Genomic DNA, 19,487 nt, shown 5'->3' with positions numbered 1-19,487 from the left:
GTCCATAACTCTGCAGCCACACCAAGCGCTTTGGCAAATCTGCCCTTGACCTCTGTGTCTCCATGCCCCGCTCACATAACACAGAGCCCACCCCTCCGACTATGTATGTACAGCTCCTAGCACCCTGAGGCCTGGTCTCCCTTGGGCTCCAGACACAGCTCTAGCACAATAACAGAAGTGGCTCTGGCTAGTGTGCTCACCCAACCATTCCCAAGCTGCCTGCCCAGGCCTGTGACGCAGCAGCCAGCGTGAGGCTGGGTTCTGGCGTGGGGAAGCCTAGGCCTGGGGGAAGGCAGAGAATATGAGAGGGGAGTGTCATAGGGGCTAGACCTTTGCCAGGAGACCTCAGAGAAGCACCTTGTTCCCAGCAGCAATGACTGCAGCCCCACAAACCTCCACAGTGATTTAAAAAACACTTTGGACGCCTCACATGGGTGCCAGCAGCCACCACACCAGCCAGTCAGTGTGGGCCCATGAGGACAGAGCCATCTAGTCACCAGAGCGGGGAGCATTCCCGGGCAGCGTTACCAATGAGAATGCCCAAGGGCCGGGGAGAGGGTGGGGGGGCACAGAGATCATCTTCCTTCCCCACCACCACAGGCAGGAAAAGTGTCAAGATAGCCATGCAGGAGAGACTCCCTTCCCTGCACTGCTTCCCCCCACTTCTACCGGAGCAGGGGCTCCTCAGCTGGCCAGCCAGCCAGCATGCAGGACTGCTCAGCAGAGTCCCCAGGTGAGCCACTCGCTACACTCTGACCGGGCCCAGCCAGGATGAGGAACAAGCCAGAGAGAGCAGCAATCCCATCCTGGGCCCACGAGGCCTGCAGCACGTCGCCCTGGCCCCCCATACCTAGTCCTGCCTCTCGCTCTGCTGTGACTGGACCCTGCACAGCACTCTGAGCTGCGATTCCCACAGAAGACGCTCTCCAAAATAAAGGTGCAGCCATCGATTTTCAGGCAGCCAAGACCATTATTAGATCATCTCGGCTGAGCTCCTGTAGTCCGAGACGTTACACTGATCCCCCAACGCTGATGGTACTAGCTTTATCCCCGAGAGCTAGTGCAAACGCACTGACCAGCAGTGCAGTATTCGCCAACCCTCGCGCCAGTGCATCAATCAGACAGGAACGAGAGGCATTATCCTTGCTTCTACAGCACTCGGCTGGGGCCCTCTTTCTGGCAAGGCTTTGCATGTGCATCGGGCACAGAAAGGGTTAGCTAAAACGTGCACATTTTAAAAGCCTTCGTAAGCAAGTTTCTTTCTTTAGCTCCAGGTGAACTTATTTCCCCCCCTGCTCATCACATACACAAACTGCTCACACAGAAAGCCACAGCTGATGGCTCTGAAATTTGACCTCTTAGGAAGCGGGGCCCAGCTGCCTGACAGCAGTTAAGGAGCACAAAGGTGACATGACCTAGTCCATGCTGTGTTCTGTACCCTGCAATTCCCCAAACCAGAACTCACTTGGCTGGGTCAGTCCAGGGGAGGCTTTCCAGAGAAGCACACACTGCTCATTGTTAAGGCGATTCATTGGGTTAAAACTTAAGCCACCAGGAAAGCAGGCCAGGGTTCAGTTATGGTGTAATAATTATACAGGCCAAAAGATCACCTGGATCTGTTGGTGCTGCAAACCAAATAAAACAGTTGAAGCAGGGCCTTTCTACAAAGAAAGAGATTTTTGCAAAATGGTTTCATTTTTTTTTTCCCCCCCAGTTTGGTTTTCCAAAAAACATGTCTGGCTTCAAGCACAAAATGTTGCCAACTTGGATGCTTTAGGCTTCCATGGCTGAGGGTTTGTCTTGACAATCTGGATTTTCACACAGGGGTGGGGAATTCAGAATTGAAAATCACCCTTTTTTCAAAATTCAAATGCATTTCCTCCAAAAGGGTGACATTTCAAGTGCAGGAATGAGTCAGTTGCCACGTTCCCAAGCCCAGTGGAATGAGAAACATTGCCAGATTTGCTACTGCAGTGGGTTTCTTTGCCTGTGCCCCTCCAGGCTTGTGACATGTAATTCCACTATGGCTGTTATTACAGAGTAACGACTCCAGCGTGGAGGCTGCGCAGTGAGCGCGCACAGTGCCCTGGGCCAGACTGTGACACTGCTGCTTGCCCACATGCAGGGCTCGGCTGCAGGCGCTCCATCAGCCGGCAGGAGTTTGGTTCTCTACGGTCACAAAAGGGGGATAAAAGGACTCCTTGTCTGTGTGAGGGGCACCGTTACCAACATGCGGCCAGTCAGCATTCACAGAGGTGCTGGACGTCAACCGGCTCCTTGGCAGCTCGGGGCACAGGGCAGAAAGCGAACTCACAGCCTGCCTGATTCAGTGTACTGCCTACCCGCTGCTCCCACCCACCATACTGCTCTTTCCCCCGTGCCTGCTCCCAGCCAGTCCCAGGGCCTCTTTCCAACAGCAGCAGGTGTGGGGAGCGAGGGGCAGGAACAATATTGACCCACTTATGTCAAAAAGTTGGATAACCTGAACCGAAAGACCCCATGGAAGCACATGACCCCAGTAGGCTCGGGGGGGGGAAGAGGGGGAGGCTGGCAGGGGAGGGGGCACAGGGTCACCTTCGCTCTAGCTCAGGGACTATGCGGCTAACGTGACACTTGTTTTTCTTGGCGTTGTCCAGCCGCTCGTCTGTGATACGTCCCAGTGCAGCTGGGGAGCATTGATCTATCCCTGCATCAATGAACTAAGCCAGGCTGTGCTGCAGGGACGATGTGAGGAGGGGTGGGCCAGGCAGCTTCTCCCTGAGCAATCAGAGGAGATCGGCCCCACTGCCATCGAGATGCGATTTTAAAGTCAGTTTCCCAGTAAGGGAGCTGCAGGGGGACCTGAGTGTGAGGCAGAACAGCCTCCCTGTGTTCCACAGGCCAGCCCACGCCATGCAAGAAGCGTAGTGCAGGGACAGCCCTGGCCGCCAGGCTCAGCACCCATCGACTCCCCTGGATGGCCGTGTCTCTCTGCCTACGATGGCGGAGCAGCCCGTTCGCATGGGGCTCTGGAGACCCCGTCCGTGAGAGGGGTCCCGCAGGACAGGGCACGAACACGCTAGCGCTGGGGCATCCGCTAGCAGCCAGAGGGCAGCGCGGAGGAGAATCGTCCAGCAGCCTCATGGAAAGGGCTTAAGGGTCTCTGGCTGGGCAGGAGGCTGCCAACCCTCGGGAGACCTTCTCTGACTCCTGCTCTCCCACCCCACTGGGCCTGGCGCAGAGGGGCACCATCTGCAGGGGGCTCGCTGGTGATGACAGTTGCACTGCACAAGGCACCAGCGAGGTTATAGGCGCAGAGCACCCCTGCAACCTCCAGACCTGAACTGCTCTCCGCGCCCCGCCCCTCCCAGCACTCCTCCGAAATCCCCACAGCCCGGTCTCTCACCGCTTCCCCCTGGGACACTCAGTGCTGGGCCAGGGCACTGGCAGCCACTGCATGAGGAGATCATCTGCACACAGTGATCTCACTCACCTTCCTCCCTCCCCCGTGGGAGGGGCACAGACAGACCCTCCCGCTCCAGTACCCCTCAGACGGGGGAGTCAGGCCCAGCCAGGAGATGTTCCCACACAAGACCATCACCGTAGGGTGGAGGCAGGCTTTGCTCTCAGGAGCTGAAGCCAATCAGAACCATAGTCTTGTAGGGTTGCACTACACTGCTTACATGGCCTGCGCTGCCAATCAGCTGTTTGGCTGGGCTCTCCTGCCGGCCGGCAGGGGCCCTGTGGAACAGGTGATCGCAGCAGCCAGGGGATCCACTAAATCCCTCCCCCGCCATCCTTTTCAGGAGTACTACTCCTAGACCACTATTCCCCATTTTGTAGCTGTACGTTTGCTTTTTGCTTCCTGACTGAAGTATTTTGCACTTGTCTTTACTGAATTTCATCTTGTGGATTTCAGATCAATTCTCTAATTTGTCAAGGTCATTTTGAATCCTAATCCTGTCCTCCAAACTGCTTGCAACCCCTCCCAGCTTGGTGTCCTCTGCCAATTTCATAAGCACACTCTCCACTGCGTTATCCAAGTCGTTAATGAAAATGCCGAATACAGGACTCTTCTCTTGGGAGCCCCACTAGATACACCCTGCCAGTTGGTCAGCGAACCACTGACAACTCCTCTTTCAGTATGTTCTGTCAACCAGTTCTGCGCTTACCTTGCAGTAATTTCCTCTAGACCACAACCCCCTCGTTTGTCTATGAGAATGTCACGTGGAAGGTATCCAAAGCCATACTAAAATCAAACAGATCACATCTACTGCTCCTCACACACACTAAGCCCTGTAACCCTGCCAAAGAAGGAAATGAGACTGAGGAATGAGGAAACCAAAACCCAATCATCACACAGAGAACACACCGGGATGACTCCTGGGCCATCTGATTCCCATGGATTCAAAAGAAAGCCAGAAACCATGTCCCATGTCACCCCCCAATCCTGCTCTGCTTCTGCTCCCCCCATGCCTGGGTGTGCCCATATCCAGCACCGGGGTCTGGCCCACAGACCATCCTCACTGGGTGGTGGGGGAGCTGTAGGCCCAGCAGAACCAATGGATAAAGCAAGATGAAAAGCACCCGCCCTTCCCTGCTCCTGACAGCAGCTTCTCTGTGCCTACGGCTCCCAGCTGGCTTCTCTGCCTGGCCACACTCGGATGAGAACACGGATGGCGCGAGGGGAGCTGTGCCAAGCTGTCGCCAGTGCTTCCTGCACCACAGTCCCCAGCTATCTCCACACCCGCCCCTCCCTGTGACCTCTCTGCCTGGCTCCCCCTTCGCTCCCACCAGGCTTTGCCTCGGGAGTCCAGCCAGGGTCGCCCCCCAGGCGGCTCCCTCGCGGCAACCCAGGGCAGTGCTGAGGGTCCCCATGGCAGACCATAGAATGCCCCATTTCGAGGAGCTGTGTGTGTGTCACAGCCTCTCCCTCCCCTGACAAACCCTGTGTGAAGCATGCATCTCAGACTCCCCCTAGCCACGGCAACACCCGGCTACTCCACGGGCTGGCCTTCCAGAAACATGGCGACTCAGACGCCTCCCCCAGAAATCCAGCACAGCAGCCTCATCTCGCCTGCATTTCAGAGAAGCTGGGTAACCCAGGGCTGGGTCTCGCTGCACTGTCCGCAGCCCATTGCACTGCACCCCGGCCACGACTGCCATCTCTGACCAAGCCTGGTCTCAAGGGCGGCTCATTTCCATTGGCTGGGCTAGGTGGCCACAGCACAAACACAGCAGGAACTAAATACAGCTCTGGACTCAGGGATGGGGCGGCAGCAGGACAACCTGGGGAAGCAGGATCTTCACATGGGATCCACCATAGAACCAGAGAAGATTAGGGTTGGAAGGGATCTCAGGAGGTCATCTTGTCCAACCCGCTGCTCAAAGCTGGACTAACCTCAGCTAAAGCATCCCAGCCAGGGCTTTGTCAAGCCACGCCTTAAAAACCTCTAAGGATAGAGATTCCACCACCTCCCTAATAACCCATTCCAGTGCTTCACCACCCTCCTAGGGAAAATATTTTTCTTAATATCCAACCTAGACCTTCACCACCGCAACTTGAGACCATTGCTCCTTGTTCTGTCAACTGCCACCATTGAGAACAGCCTAGCTCCATCCTCCCTGGAACCCCCTTTCAGGTAGTTAAAGGCTGCTATCAAATCCCCCCCTCACTCTTCTCTTTTGCAGACTAAACAAGTCTAGTTCCCTCAGCCTCTCCTCATAAGTCTTGTGCTCCACCCCCCCAAGCATTTTTGTTGCCCTCCTCTGGACTCTCTCCAACTTGTCCACATCCTTTCAGTAGTGGGGGGCCCAAAACTGGACACAGTACTCTAAATGTGGCCTCACCAGTGCCAGATGAGGGGAATAATCATTTCCCTCGACCTGCTGGCAATGCTCCTACTAATGCAGCCCAATATGCCATTTAGCCTCACACAGATCCGTCAGGACATGGGGGTCCTAAGCACCTCACCTCAGTACAGAGGGTTTTACAGGCAGCAGGGTTGTAGTTTGGGCTGCACGTGGACCAGCTCTTACAGTTAAAAACCAGCGCAGCTTAACTCAGCCCCCCAAACATGGGTGGCCATAGGGTAGCTCATTTTGTGGGCACATTGCCTTTCCACAGCTCAGTAAGTCACCCAGAACTCCCCAAGGGAACGGCTTTTAAAAAGGGGCCGAGAAAGCCTCACATGAAGAATGTGGCTCCGTGCTGTTGCGAGGCCCTAATGTAGCTTATGCAAGTGCAGGCAGTGTCCTGCCCACCCCACACTCTCGGATAACACTAGACTGGAGCTCCTTTTTTAATGACAGTCTCCCAAATGAACCCCTTGCCCCTGGTGCCATCGGCCTTTGGAGTTCTTAAACCATGAGCAAAGGGGCAGCAGCTCAGGTGCAATACATGTAAAAGCAAACCCCGTAAGCCACCCGTGGGCTAGCACACAGGCACGGTGAAGAACTCCCACCGCCTCAAGAGATGCGCTGGGGCGCTATTGCTGCTTGAGAAGAGCATTGTCTGCTGGCGTGTAAGACACCAAGACTTGCACACACACTACACAAATAGATGTAAGGGCCAGCCACTGGCCTACCAGCTAGGGGGAGAGCTCTAAATTGTTGATGCAGAGAGCACACCTGTCAAGGATGGATGAGCCAGGACTCACTGCAGGCTCGTACTGTCCCACCGCACAGACAGTGATTGGAGAAGCAGCTTCTTTCCTGATTCAGAAAGAGACCCTCCGTCTAGTTCATTTCACTCCAGCCAGTTTCCCTTAGGTTTTTGTGCCTTTCCTGGCCCTTTTGCAGTGGGTGCCTCATAGCCAGATCTGTGTCACCAGCAGCTAGCTATTCTCACTTCCCACCCATTGCTTCATCTCAGATCTTACTTCTCTTCCATCCGTTACAGGGAATCATGTCCGTGAGCGCCCGGGGCAGCCCTGCGGGACAGCTCAGAGTTTACGGGAGCCTCCCTGGCCCGTAAGGAGATGCTGAAAAGGAATGCATGACAGCTGTATGGTGGGGGAGGCGGAGAGACACACATGGCATAGTGCCTTCAATCAAACTCACCTCTACCCTTGTGAAATTCTTGTCAGCTCCCAGCAAGTAGGGGGTGATGAAGCTCTCTCCAGGTCTGATCTGGGACATGAAGCCGTAAAAGCAGAGATAGAAGACAAGGAACTTCCAGCGCTGGTCCACTGTAGACTCAGGGGGATGCTTCACAGAGCCATCCTCCTCGATAGACATGGCTCTGCCGTCACCCCTCCCTGGTGCGTCAGTGTGAAAAGGCCTTTTCCCAGGAGGCTGTCAGCCACCCTAAGCCTCTTTCAGGCCAGTCTCTGGGTTTCCTTGCTGCAGAGAATCTCCCACACACAGATCTCTGTGCTGCTGGAATTTCTGTGAATATAGCAGAGATTGGCAATAAATCAAATTCCTCAGCAAAATAACTGCAAACAAATATCCTAGGGAGAAAGTTCAGGGTATGTTTTTTTCTAGCTGCAAAGTCGCAAAAACAAAAAAGGTGTTACACACTTCCTCTGAAGAAGCGGGCAGCACAATTAGATGGGATAGGTGGGTGTTTCTCTGAGGATGTTTAAGAAGTAAGTAAAATAAATCGCAACCCTCAGTCAGTCTGGCTTACAAGGGTTTGTTTGCTCCTTTGCCTCACTCTTTAGCTAATGCTTGAAAATCCCCAGCTGTTCCACCAAAAAGCCAGATGGGTTGTTTTGTTTCCCTCATTTGCAAAATTTTAATCCACAAGGTGCTGAATTTCAGGGGAGGCAAAGGGACTTCTGCCATAGAAATGGGAATATTGCAGTCAGTCGGTCCCACTGAATTTAACAGAGACTCAGAGACCTGCTCTAGTATGATACAGGACAGTTACCATCTCTAGTCAAAAGTCTGTAAGTACGCAGAGCCGTTTCTCTAAGTTCCTATTAGTGACACCACTAGTAAGTTTTAGAGGACTGATCAAAGATTCACTTTCTTGTTTTCTCTTTAGGCTGCTTCTAAATATAGTCTATTAAACCAGTGGCTTCATGCTGATCACAACGAGATAGTTGAATTCTTTTTTACTCCCTGTGGAATTAGCTAACTCCAGAGTAAATTGAAGAGGCCCTTTGCTTCCAGTGAATACAGTGGTGTGCATGTACAGGAACCGTTGGGATCTGACCGGCTTTAGAGCAGACTGTGAATCCAAGTTAAAAGTTAATGTGTACGGGCAGAACGTAGCTGGCCATGTTACATATTGGCTGTGTGGTGAAAGTGACATTAGACAAATTGCCAAAGAGTTCGTTTCCCCTCTCTCTTCCCACCCCTACCACCACCCACCCACAGTGTTAAAAGAACATGAGTAAGGTTGCAAAATCAAGCACTCAAAAGTTAGGAAGTACCAGATTACGGCTGCCAGTGCAACCTGAATTTGGCCACCCGGTGCATATGCATTATGATAGTCTTTAATTACATGAATACACACTGTTTTTTCCATACGGCCCCTACCTCACTCACGGTACAGGATGGATGGAGCTCACTGAATGAGCAACTTTCCAATATTTCGTTTTCTTGTTATTGTTCCTTGGATGGCTCCAGGCCTTATTTACTGCCCACTGTCCAAACCCTGCTCTGAGTAAGGAAATGTATTAATATCCTCATGGGCTTTTCTATGGCATCTGAGGGCCTCACAAACACTAAGGAATATATTTTCACAATGCCCTGTGGACTAGTGGGTCTTATCCCCACTTTACAGATAGGGAACTGAGACACACAGAGATTAAGGTCGAAGTATCCCCTCATTTTGGGTGTTCAGTCTGAGATGACCAGGACCTGATTTTTCAAAGTACTTAGTATACACAGCACTTTATATGTTCAAAGCACAGTTCTCAAATTGCCTTCAGTTGCAGCTGAGTGCTCAGCACTTCCGCACGTCAGACCTGATGGTCGCAAACTGGTCACCAAAAGAAGGAGGAAGACACAGTTAATGGCTGCCTGCAAAAAGTTTTGTTTTAATGACTTGCCAGCATCATACAGGAACTCTGTGGCAGAGGCAAGGATAGAATCTAGTTCTCCGGAGCAGCATTCAACAGTCTTAACCATGAGGACAACCTTTCTCTTCCTGCTATCCCTTGCCTCGTTTACTACACACCTTCCAACTTCTGCAACGAACGAGGCAGGTCCTAGAGACAACAGCCTTTTTCACTACACAACCCTGACTCCTCCCCAGAGCAGGTCCATCCTGTCACTGAATGAGGCAGGGGATCCTGTGGTAAAAATAGTAGGTGACCATGTAATTAACGACTGTCTCATAATGCATACCCACAAAGGGGGTAGAATTAAAGTGGTGCAGGGAACCTTAATTCTGGCATTTTTTATCTTTTGAGCTCTCAACTTTGCAACCTTAATAATGTTCTTTACACATAGCCTTTATGAGACGTTTCCTAGCTTTTTAAAATAGTTAACTGAAAAGACAAATTCCATTCTGTGGCATCATATTGACACCCTCACGGGTCACCAGCAGAGTTGGAATCTTGATATCCACAGCTCACACCTCTGCCATTTGAGCAAACGGAGTAACTGTCAGCAGTAGTAGGCTGTCGTACTCTGTATGGTCCAGTGCTAGAGGGGAATGGGACACTTTGTCAGTGGTTTCACAGATATTCACAGAGGAATGGTGTGATTCAGGATCCTTGGTTTCCATTCCAGGCTGTGGAGGGGAATGCACTCTATGGACTCAGACATTTCTGTCTGCTTCCCTCACCCACCCCTAAAAGCTTGACCCCTTCTGCCCCATTCCTCCAATCTGTCCCTGTCCCATTCCGATCTGTTCCCTAACATTGGCTGCTCATCCCAGTCTTATTCTCCTCATCTACACACTCCCAGTCTCCACTCCTCGGGCTTCTTGTTCCAGTGAAAGTCAGCTGGGAGAATGCATGTTAATATGCATGGGAAGATACCATCCAAAGTGCACACACTCAATGAGAGGGAGACATACAAGAAGCAGCAATGCTGGAAGGGGGATTTGAGGTGGCACATTGGACGTATATAGATGGTCTTGATTCAGTCCAGGGGGCATGCCTAGGTGACCTTTTGAGGTCCCTTCCAGCCCTACAGTTCTATGCTTCCATGTGCCTACCATGCTATATAGCTACACTCCTATTCAGCTCTGGGGCAAATGTCCCTGCCCATTCCCAGTCAACACTGCGTGAAAGAGATTGATGATTTGGACAGCGTTTACAGAAGGTCAAGAAAAACCATAGGGAGCTCGAGGGATTCGAGTTATGAGGAAAGATGCATAACTTAGCTACTAAGTGAAGACATGAACAACCAGCTCCAAGAAGGTGTAATTAAGGAGTCATGGGATGAAATTAAGACAGGAAAAATTTGGGTTGTAATATCAGAGTTAGAAATTATGACAGCGAGATGTGTATTTAGCTGCTGAATAGTCTCTGGGAGAAGTGCTGGAAGTGCCATTTACTTGTGAATGTTAAAACTAGACTAGACAAAAACAATTAGACAATATGCCCTTAGGGTATAATCTTGCATTTGCAAGGAGCTAACTGACTGTTCTAATGCCTCTCTTTCATCTCTAACAATTCTGATCACCCAGAACACACATCCATACAGTAAGCAGAGCTTGTAACACTAGGCGAGGCAGAAATGTTACAAGCAAAGATGGTCTATAAATGAAAAAACAGTTTCACAACAAATTTTAAACTCGTTTCCATTTTGCAGGGTTCAAAACAGAATGAATTTCTCTTTAAAAACAAAACCACAATTCTTTTTTATTTCAAATATTCAAAAACATTTCCCCTCTTTCTGTCTCTTCTTGCAAAAAATAATAATTAAAAAAAAATGAATGGTGGTTAGCATTTTTCCTGTTCACTTTTCCATTTTCCTTTTGTCACTCTGTCTTCCAAATTTGAGGATGTTTTGAAGAGCTAGAATGTCAAGAAAAATACCCCACAGACATAATTCATTTAATTGCATTTAGTGATAAAAGGGGGATAAAAGGAACAAAAAAAAACAAAAATCCAAAATTTTTGGTTTTGATAAAAAATCCAGAAAAAAACAAAACAAAAAAACCTAAAAGCTTCTTGCAGAAGTTTTTAGTTTCAAATAAAAACTTGGGACCAGTTCTAGTGATGAGCAAATGGAACTTACAGCACCCAGTGTGCATCTCACAACATCTGTGGGATGATCCACTTGGTGCTCATACAGCAACCCTGCAGACAGACATCTCTGGTTATCAGCTGCTACTAGAAGGTCTTCAGGTGACCAGAAGGAAATGCTCAGCATCAAAGAAAGCAAAGCTGCAGAATACAAATGGCTCCAGGATCGAACAGGAAAGGAGAGGACAGGCGAGGCTAACGTGGGGTTCTAATTCACAATTTCACACCATTTCACAGCTGAAAGCCCACACAAAGATCCACCTGTGAGCTTTTCACCTGGAAGGAATATCTTTTATTACCCCAACTTCTATTGGTAAAAGAGAAGTTTTCGAGCTTGCATATTAAGAGCTCTGTGTATGCTTGAAAGCTTGAAAGATATTACACCTCCCCCACCTTGTTTCTCTAATAGCTTTATAATGATAGAAAGCAAGATGATTGCCAGCTAATCTAGCTGTGCTGGGAAGCTGTGATCATGAGAGAATTCCAATCCACAGTTCTCTTTAGTAAGTGCCTATAGATTTAAAAAAAAAAATTCCCATTCCAAATCAGGATGAAAAGTCAAAATCTTGAGAGTTTTTGCAAACCAAAAATCTGAAAAAACAACTGGTTCAGAACGATTCGGAACGATTCATTTTGATGTTCGCCATTTAACACACACAAAAAATAAAATTTACCATAATCAGTTAGGCTTCAAAAGTAAAACTAATTTCAAATTGGAAAAATAGAACTTTTGCTTTAAAAATATCACGATGTTTTGACTTTTTTTCCCAAAGACTTTTCAAGTTGAAAAATTTGTTCAAACTGGCCCTTTCTCGCAAAGTTTTTAGTTTGGATAAACTGGCATTTTCTGACAAAAATCATTTTGTCTAAACTGTCCTGACCAGCATTAGTACTAACCCTTGGGAGTCGACAAATCTTTTTTTAAAACTCAAGACAAAGTGGGAGAGTTTTTGAGATCACCAGATTAGTAAGTACGCAAACTAGCCCAATCAAAAAAATTAAACAGACTGCATGACAAGCATTCATTTATTTTGATATTTGTAGTTTAGCTTTAATTATCATTCTTCAGAGAATTCCAGGAAATATAGTATGTTTTGTAAGACTGGTTACTGAGGTCTCTCTGCCCTTAAATATTTCCTGAGAAGTGGAGTAAGATTGCTGGGGAGGAAGGGAACATATGTGAATTTGTGGATGGGCAAAGCAAGACTGAGGGCAGGTCTACACTACTGGCAAAATTCAGTGGCAGTAGTAGCTTGCGTAACTCCCATCGACTTTGTAACTTCCCTTAAGGCACCATCTCCACTGCGCTGCACTGACAGGAAATGCATTGTCGTTCAATCGACCCATAAAAATTGATCTGACAGCGGCGAATTTGTATACATAGCCTTAGTGAGGTTCAGTGAGTAAAGTGTTAGGGCTAAAATCTCAGAGCACCCACTCAGCAAATCGGGTGACTCGAATTCCCGAGATGCAGTTCAGAATCTGAGGAAAGAGTACTGATAAATTCTTTAGGATAGGAGTCCAACTCTTTTAGCATCTACAGACCTCTTCAGTAAGCGTTCTGCTCAATATGCTCTTCACTGGAATAATGCCCAGAACAGTATTTGAACTTACTTCCGATCCTATACCGTCATCAACTTAAATCACTTGGAACCAGGAGGAGGGAGAAAGAAATGACATCACCCTCACCTGACAATATATACTCTAGCTACTGCAACAGCCCTTAAACACCTGCCAATTACTTTAGGTATCCAACATTACCTGGCATTTGTAGCATTGGAGATATTTCCTAGTGTGGCCAGGGGAGGAAACCCTTCTAATACGTAGTTAACTTTATTCATTGATGTAAGGCAAAACTGACAACTTTTGACTGTATCTGGTTCATACAGCCCTGCCCACTCTCCACAAATACATTGAACTCCACTAGTAAGCAGATGTGGCAATTTCTTGTTTATCTCCTCATTGACCCATAAGATCCTTGACAACTGAATCACTGCAGCTGAGCCTAACCTGGGTCAAATCTATCCGCGGTGAGGTGGCCTCTAAGGGAGGACCATCGTGGCCAATTATCTATCTAACTGCTGCCGTCTCAAGGAAGTTAGGCCCTCACGCCTAGCTCAGAGGCACAGCTGGCAGCAAATGACCCTGGTCCTGCTGCCCCACAATCCGAAACTCACCCCCGTGACGTACCAGCTGACAGGCCATCCTCGCTTAGTCATACAGTGGCAAGTTGAAGAACTAGAGGTTGGGTCCCGGGGTTGGTCCCTGCACGGTTACAGTCTGGGAGCGCTTTAGAGACAACATCAGTCCCTGAAGGAAGGCCACATAGCACAACACGCTATAATGCTTTCTGCCAGCCAACTCTGGAATGAGGTTAAAGTTCTCTGCCAGGCACCATGCATTTGAGGGTTGGCGAGTACCTAGAGGAGGGGCATGGACACACTTCCATCTGCATTCATGTGCAAGCAACATTCACAGTCTTAGCAACGCCTCTCTGTATCTACCTAGACATTCAACAGTACTGTATAACATTTTACATATGCCTAGAAACTGTACCAGAGAATCTCTAGGGATAGAAATTCCATATTTGAATAATAAGAATAGAGCAGTAAGACTATACTACCAACAACTTGACCAGGATGGAGAGAGTGACTGTGAAATGCTCTTGGAGATGAGAGAGGCTATAAAAACAGAAAACACAACAACTATAAAAAAACCAACTATCCCCATACTGACTGATCCATGTCACCTCAGGGTGGGATGCAGATATAAAGTTGCTAGACATCATACACGACTGCATCTTGGAACAACCAGTCCTGGAACCGACAAGGGGAGAGAGAATTCTTGGATTAGATCTTGTGATCCGCTTAGTACTAAATCAAGAGGTGAATATAACTGAATCGCTCAATAATAGCAACCGTAATATAATTAAATTTAACATCCTTGTGGGGGGAAACATTAAAGAAGCCCACCAGAGCATTTAACTTCAGAAAGGGGAACTACACAAAAATGAGGACGCTATTTAAACGGACATTAAAAGGCAGTCACAAAAGTGAAATGCCTGTAAGCTGCATGGAAACTTTTTAAAAACACCATAATAGAGGCTCAAATTAAATGTATACCCCAATTAAAAAACAATAAGAGGACCAAAAAGTGCCACCATGGCTATACAACAAAGTAAAAGAAACAGTCACAGGGAAAAAGGCATCCTTAAAAAATTGGAAGTTAAAACCTACTGAGGAAAATAGAAGCATAAATTCTAGCAAGTCAAGTGTAAAAGTACAATTAGGCAGGCCACAATAAGAATCCGAAGAGCAACTAGCAAAAGCCTCAAAAACAGCATTTTTTAGAAGTGTATCAGAAGCAAGAAGCCTGTCAAATAATCGGTGGGGCCACTGGACAATCGAGGTGCTAAAGGAGTACTCACAGAAGACAAGGCCGCTGCAGAGAAGCTTAATTAATTCTTTGCATCCGTCTTCATTGGAGAGGATGTGATGGAGATTCCCACACCTGACCCTTTTTTTTTTAGGTGACAAATCTGAGGAACTGTCCCAGATTGAGGTGTCAATAGCAGAGGTTAGAATAAATTAATAAATTAAATGGTAATAAATCACCAGGACCAGATGGGATTCACCCAAGAGTTCTGAAGGAACTCAAATATGAAATTGTGGAACTACTAACTATGGTATGTTACCTATCACTTAAATCAGCTTCTGTACCAGATGACTGAAGAATATCTAATGTGACACCAATTTTTAAAAAAGGCTCCAGAGGTGATCCCAGCATTTATAGGCTGGTAAGCCTAACTTCACTACCAGGCAAATTGGTTGAAACTATAGTAAAGAAAAGTATTATCAGACACATAGATGAACTTGATTTGCTGGGGAAGAGTCAACATGACTTTTGTAAAGGAAAATCATGGCTCACCAATCTATTAGAATTCTTTGAGGGGGTCAACAAACATAGAACCATAGAGTTGGAAGGGACCTCAGGAGGTCATCTAGTCCAACCCCCTGCTCAGAGCAGGACTAACCTCAGCTATATCATCCCAACCAGGGCTTTGTCAAGCCTCAGCTTAAAAACCTCTAAGGATGGAGATTCCACCACCTCCCTAGGTAACCCATTCCAGTGCTTCACCACCTTCCTAGTGGACATGTGGACAAATGAGGACATGTGGACAAATGAGCCAGCGGATATAGTGTACGTGGACTTCCGAAAATCTTTGACAAGGTCCTTCAACAAAGGCTCTTAAGCACAGTAAGCAGTCATGGGATAAGAGGGAAGGTCCTCTCGTGGATCAGTAACTGGTTAAAAGATAGGAAACAAAGGGTAGGAATAAATGGTCAGTTTTCAGAATGGAGACAGGTAAAAATAGTGGATTCCCACAGGGATTTTTACTGGGACCAGTGCTGTTCAACATATTCATAAATGATCTGGAAAAAGGGGCAAACACTGAGGTGGCAAAGTTTGCAGACTATAACAGTATTACTCAAGATAGTTAAGTCCAAAGAAAACTGCGAAAGGTTACAAAGGGATCTCACAAACCTGGGTGACTGAAAACAAAATGGCAGATGAAATTCAATGTTGATAAATGCACAGTACTGCATATTGGACAACATAATCCCAACTATACTCACAAAATGATGGTGTCTAAATTATCTGCTACCACTCAAGAAAGAGATCTTGGAGTCAATGTGGATAGTTCTCTGAAAACATCCACTGAATGTGCAGCAACAGTCATAAAACCTAACAGAATGTTAGGAACCATTAGGAAAGGGATAGATAATAAGACAGAAAATATAATATGGCCTTTCTATAAATCCATGGTATGCCCATACCTTGAATACTTCATGCAGATCTGGTCAGCCCATCTAAAAAAAGATTAAATAGAAATAGAAAAGATACAGAAAAGGTCAAGAACAATGATTAAGAGTATGGAACAGCTTCCATATGAGGAGAGATTAAAAAGACTGGGATTGTTCATCATGGAAAAGAGATGACTAAAGGGGGACATGATAGAGGTCTATAAAATCATGGATGGTGCGGACAAAGTGAATAGGGAAGAGTTATTTATCCCCTCACGTAACACAAGAACCAGGGGTTACCCAATTAAATTAATAGGCTGCAGGTTTAAAACAAACAAAAGGAAGTACTTCTTCACACAACACAAGTCAACCTATGGAACCTGTGTTACCAGGGGGATGCTGTGAAGGCCAAAACTATAATGGGGTTCAAAAAAGAACAACTAGATAAGGCTATTAGCCAAGATGGTCAGGGATGCAACCGCATGCTCTGGGTGTCCCTATCCTCTGACTGTCTGAAGCTGGGAGTGGATGACAGGGGATGGATCATTCGATGATTGCCTGTTCTATTCATTTCCTCTGAAGCACCCGGCATTGGCCACTGTCGGAAGACAGGATACTGGGCTAGATGGACCACTGGTCTGACCCAGCACAGCTGTTCTTACGGGGCAGTGAGAACTCCTTCCCTCTGCTGCAGCCAAACACACACAAACACTTGGGGTCAAACCCTGACATTCAAACAAGTCCATTCTTGGCCAACTGTGAACTCAAAGAAACGGCAAAAACATTCCATGACGATGAAAAACTACCATCCTTCCCTTCCCACTGAGCAGCAGCATGCAAAGTGCACAGCTGAGGAGCTGTCCTGACCTGCTACAGAGTAGGAGGAATGTTTTGCTGTGATCTCAAGGCCTTTTCCTGGGGCTTAGAGCTGCTGCTATTATTTATGGGGCCCTATTAGATGTAAGCGGATCAGGCTTGTGCGTGAATCAAATAACGCTGGGGGGGGGGGGGGGGGGGGCTGCCCCACAGAGCCCCACACAGCTTTGTTTCTGCTAGCTAGTGTTTTGTAAATTTCATCCATTTTTTTTAGTACTGTCTCTCATTGAATCTCAGTGTCAAGCCAAACACCGGCCGAGTCTATCCCCTTTGTACGCTGCTCCTTTCAGAACAGCCATTATGGCAGAAGTGGCACCGACAGAACTTAAATCAGTTTTTCAGCGGACGCTCTGCTCTCAGTTCAAAGGTGGCTTCTTTCAACTTAGTTTAAACCTGTTCCTAACAGAAGTAAGCCCAGTTTAAACTGAATTCAGGTACCCACACAGCCTTTTGCACCAGTTTAGTCAGTTTACAGTCATATCTTCACTTAAAGGGGTGCAGCTTTCCTGTGTAGGAAGCCCTTCATTGCCAGCTAAGCCTCAGCAGAACCAGCGCCCCAGCCAGAGGGCGAGCCACCGGCTCTGTAATGCATTAGAAACGTAGAGGTGGACTGACTGAGAGAGACATGCCATTACAATGCATCTCATGCGGGTGGAAGTTGCTGGGCTGACAGTCCCAAAGCCCGACAGTAAACAGCGTGAGTGACGAGTCCACATAAGAGGCAGCGACAGCACATGCTTCCCCGCTCTTACCAGCCCGCACCCCTCAGCTCTGTCCCCAGAGAACCATCTCTAAGGAGGATAGGTAACACTCAGACCCCAAGCCCACCCAACCCTCGGCGTTTCTGCTGCCGCGGCCCACAAGGACAGACATCCCAAGCAACAGCACGCTGACGATTGCCAGATCAGCCTGAGCGAAGGCGGGATGCTCTCTGTTAGCTGCAGAAGTCTGTGCACCAGAGAAGCTTACTGAGCCCTACGATGAACTTGAGGCACATGACCAGGTTCCTGATTGTGTCACAGGCTCAGCCAGGAACATGCCTGTAAGAAACCTGAAGAACAAAGAGAAGGAAGTGAAGGGGAGGCAGTTGGCATTCCCTGGGGCATCACATTTGCAGATTATGCCTAAAGGCCCCTGTCCTGCATGTACTTACACATGGATAACTGTGGCCAAAGTCCACAGCACCACTTGTGTAAGCAAAGCTGCACAGCGTGTAAGCAGTTGAAGACTGGGGCCTCAAGCACAGGGCTGACAGAGCAAATCAAGGGACCAGCAGAAAGCGATAGACACATCCAGCGGCTCTCCCACTGAGGCTTTGATTCAAGACATTTTTATTCACCATTTGTCCTTTCCCTACGTGGGGCCAGTATTTTGTGTTCTAATAAAGTACTGTTAGGGCTACAGCTATGGATGTAGCTAATACAATATGGTGCTTCCTTATGACAGGAGACTGGAAGAGCTTGGCTTCTTCAGCCTAGCAAAAGAAAGGCTGACGGGGACAGGATTACCCCTTGATGTATTAACAAAGAGCAATGCCAGCAAGGGTGAAGTGCTATTTAAGCTAATGGACAATGGTGGCAAAAGAACAAATGGGGATAAACTGGCCATAAACAAATTCAGGCTGGAAATTAAGAAAAGGTTCTAACCATCAGAGTGCTGAGGTTCTTGAACAGCCTCCAGATCGGAGTTGTGAAGGTAAACAATTGAATTTGTTTTGAGAGAGAGGTGGACAAATTTGTAAGTCGACTGTATGGCAGGGATGCATGTGGTGGTAGGGGGCAGGGCTCAGCAGTCCAGTTCATGGTTGAGGTTCTCAAATCTCATGAGTCAGGGCTTCAGTCAGCCACCTACCTGTGGGGGTCAGGGTTCTTTCCCCACCCCATGTAGCCCATTTGTCTTTTCTCTCTCTCCTTCTTTCGAGGCACCAGGGATGGCCATGGCTGGAGATGGGACACTGGACAGGGAAGGCCAGGGCAGTGAGCTGGCACGGAGCATTCTCTCGCTCTCTCTCTCTCTCTCAAGCACTTTTCTGACTGATTCTTGCTCACAGCTCAGGGTCTAACTGATCACCCACCTTTAATCACAATTAGAGGCCATTATTTCCATTTTCTATAGACATGAAAATGAAACTCATTTCCTTCAGAGTTTTACTCTGGTAAACTGCAACCATGAAGCAGAGCAGAGCACTCTGAATACAGGCCTTGATCCTACATGCACACAGGAATACCTTCATTGATGCAAATAATCCCATCAATTTCCCTGGGATTTCTCTCAAATGAATAAAGATACTCTTGTACATAAGTAATTGCAGAATTGAACCCATAAAGAGCTCTGGCAAATTAGCTATACCTAAATTATAACAATCCCATAATCAATGCTTGTGCCAAGTAAGACCCCACTCTCAGACCTGGGTACACAGTTAGGGATGTCACCAAACTGACATCTGCTCCAGGGCAAACAATAGAAAAAGTCCAAGGGTTGCCAAGTGGAAAATGTAGAGATGGAAATGGGGATGAAACAATGGCAAGGGGCAGAAACTTGCAGGCCTAACATCAGTGCGGAGTAATGTGATAGAGAATATAGAGTTCATTTGGGGAATTGCTAAAATGCATCTGAAACCAAAGAGAGAAATTGTGAGGATACTGGAAAATAAAATGAAGATTGGGGAGGA

At 47.7% G+C, this 19,487-nt stretch overlaps 1 protein-coding gene across 2 annotated transcripts in view; it reads right to left on the bottom strand.

Moving 5' to 3' along the window:
• Positions 1–19,487, bottom strand: part of SLC19A1 (solute carrier family 19 member 1) — a 35,217-nt gene that overhangs the window by 14,925 nt on the left and 805 nt on the right. For both annotated transcript variants that reach the window (XM_067548603.1, XM_067548604.1), the window contains exon 2: positions 7,042–7,368. In XM_067548603.1, coding sequence (XP_067404704.1) covers positions 7,042–7,218 — 177 coding nt within the window. In that variant the 5' untranslated portion in view covers positions 7,219–7,368. The remainder of the gene's footprint in view (positions 1–7,041; positions 7,369–19,487) is intronic.

This window comes from Emydura macquarii, unplaced genomic scaffold, assembly GCF_026122565.2.
Source record: "Emydura macquarii macquarii isolate MOO-44397 ecotype Brisbane River unplaced genomic scaffold, CSIRO-AGI_Emac_v2 contig_1253, whole genome shotgun sequence".
NCBI lineage: Eukaryota > Metazoa > Chordata > Testudines > Chelidae > Emydura > Emydura macquarii.
Note: the sequence above shows the minus strand (reverse complement) of the source record. Positions and strands in the feature narration are given on the sequence as shown.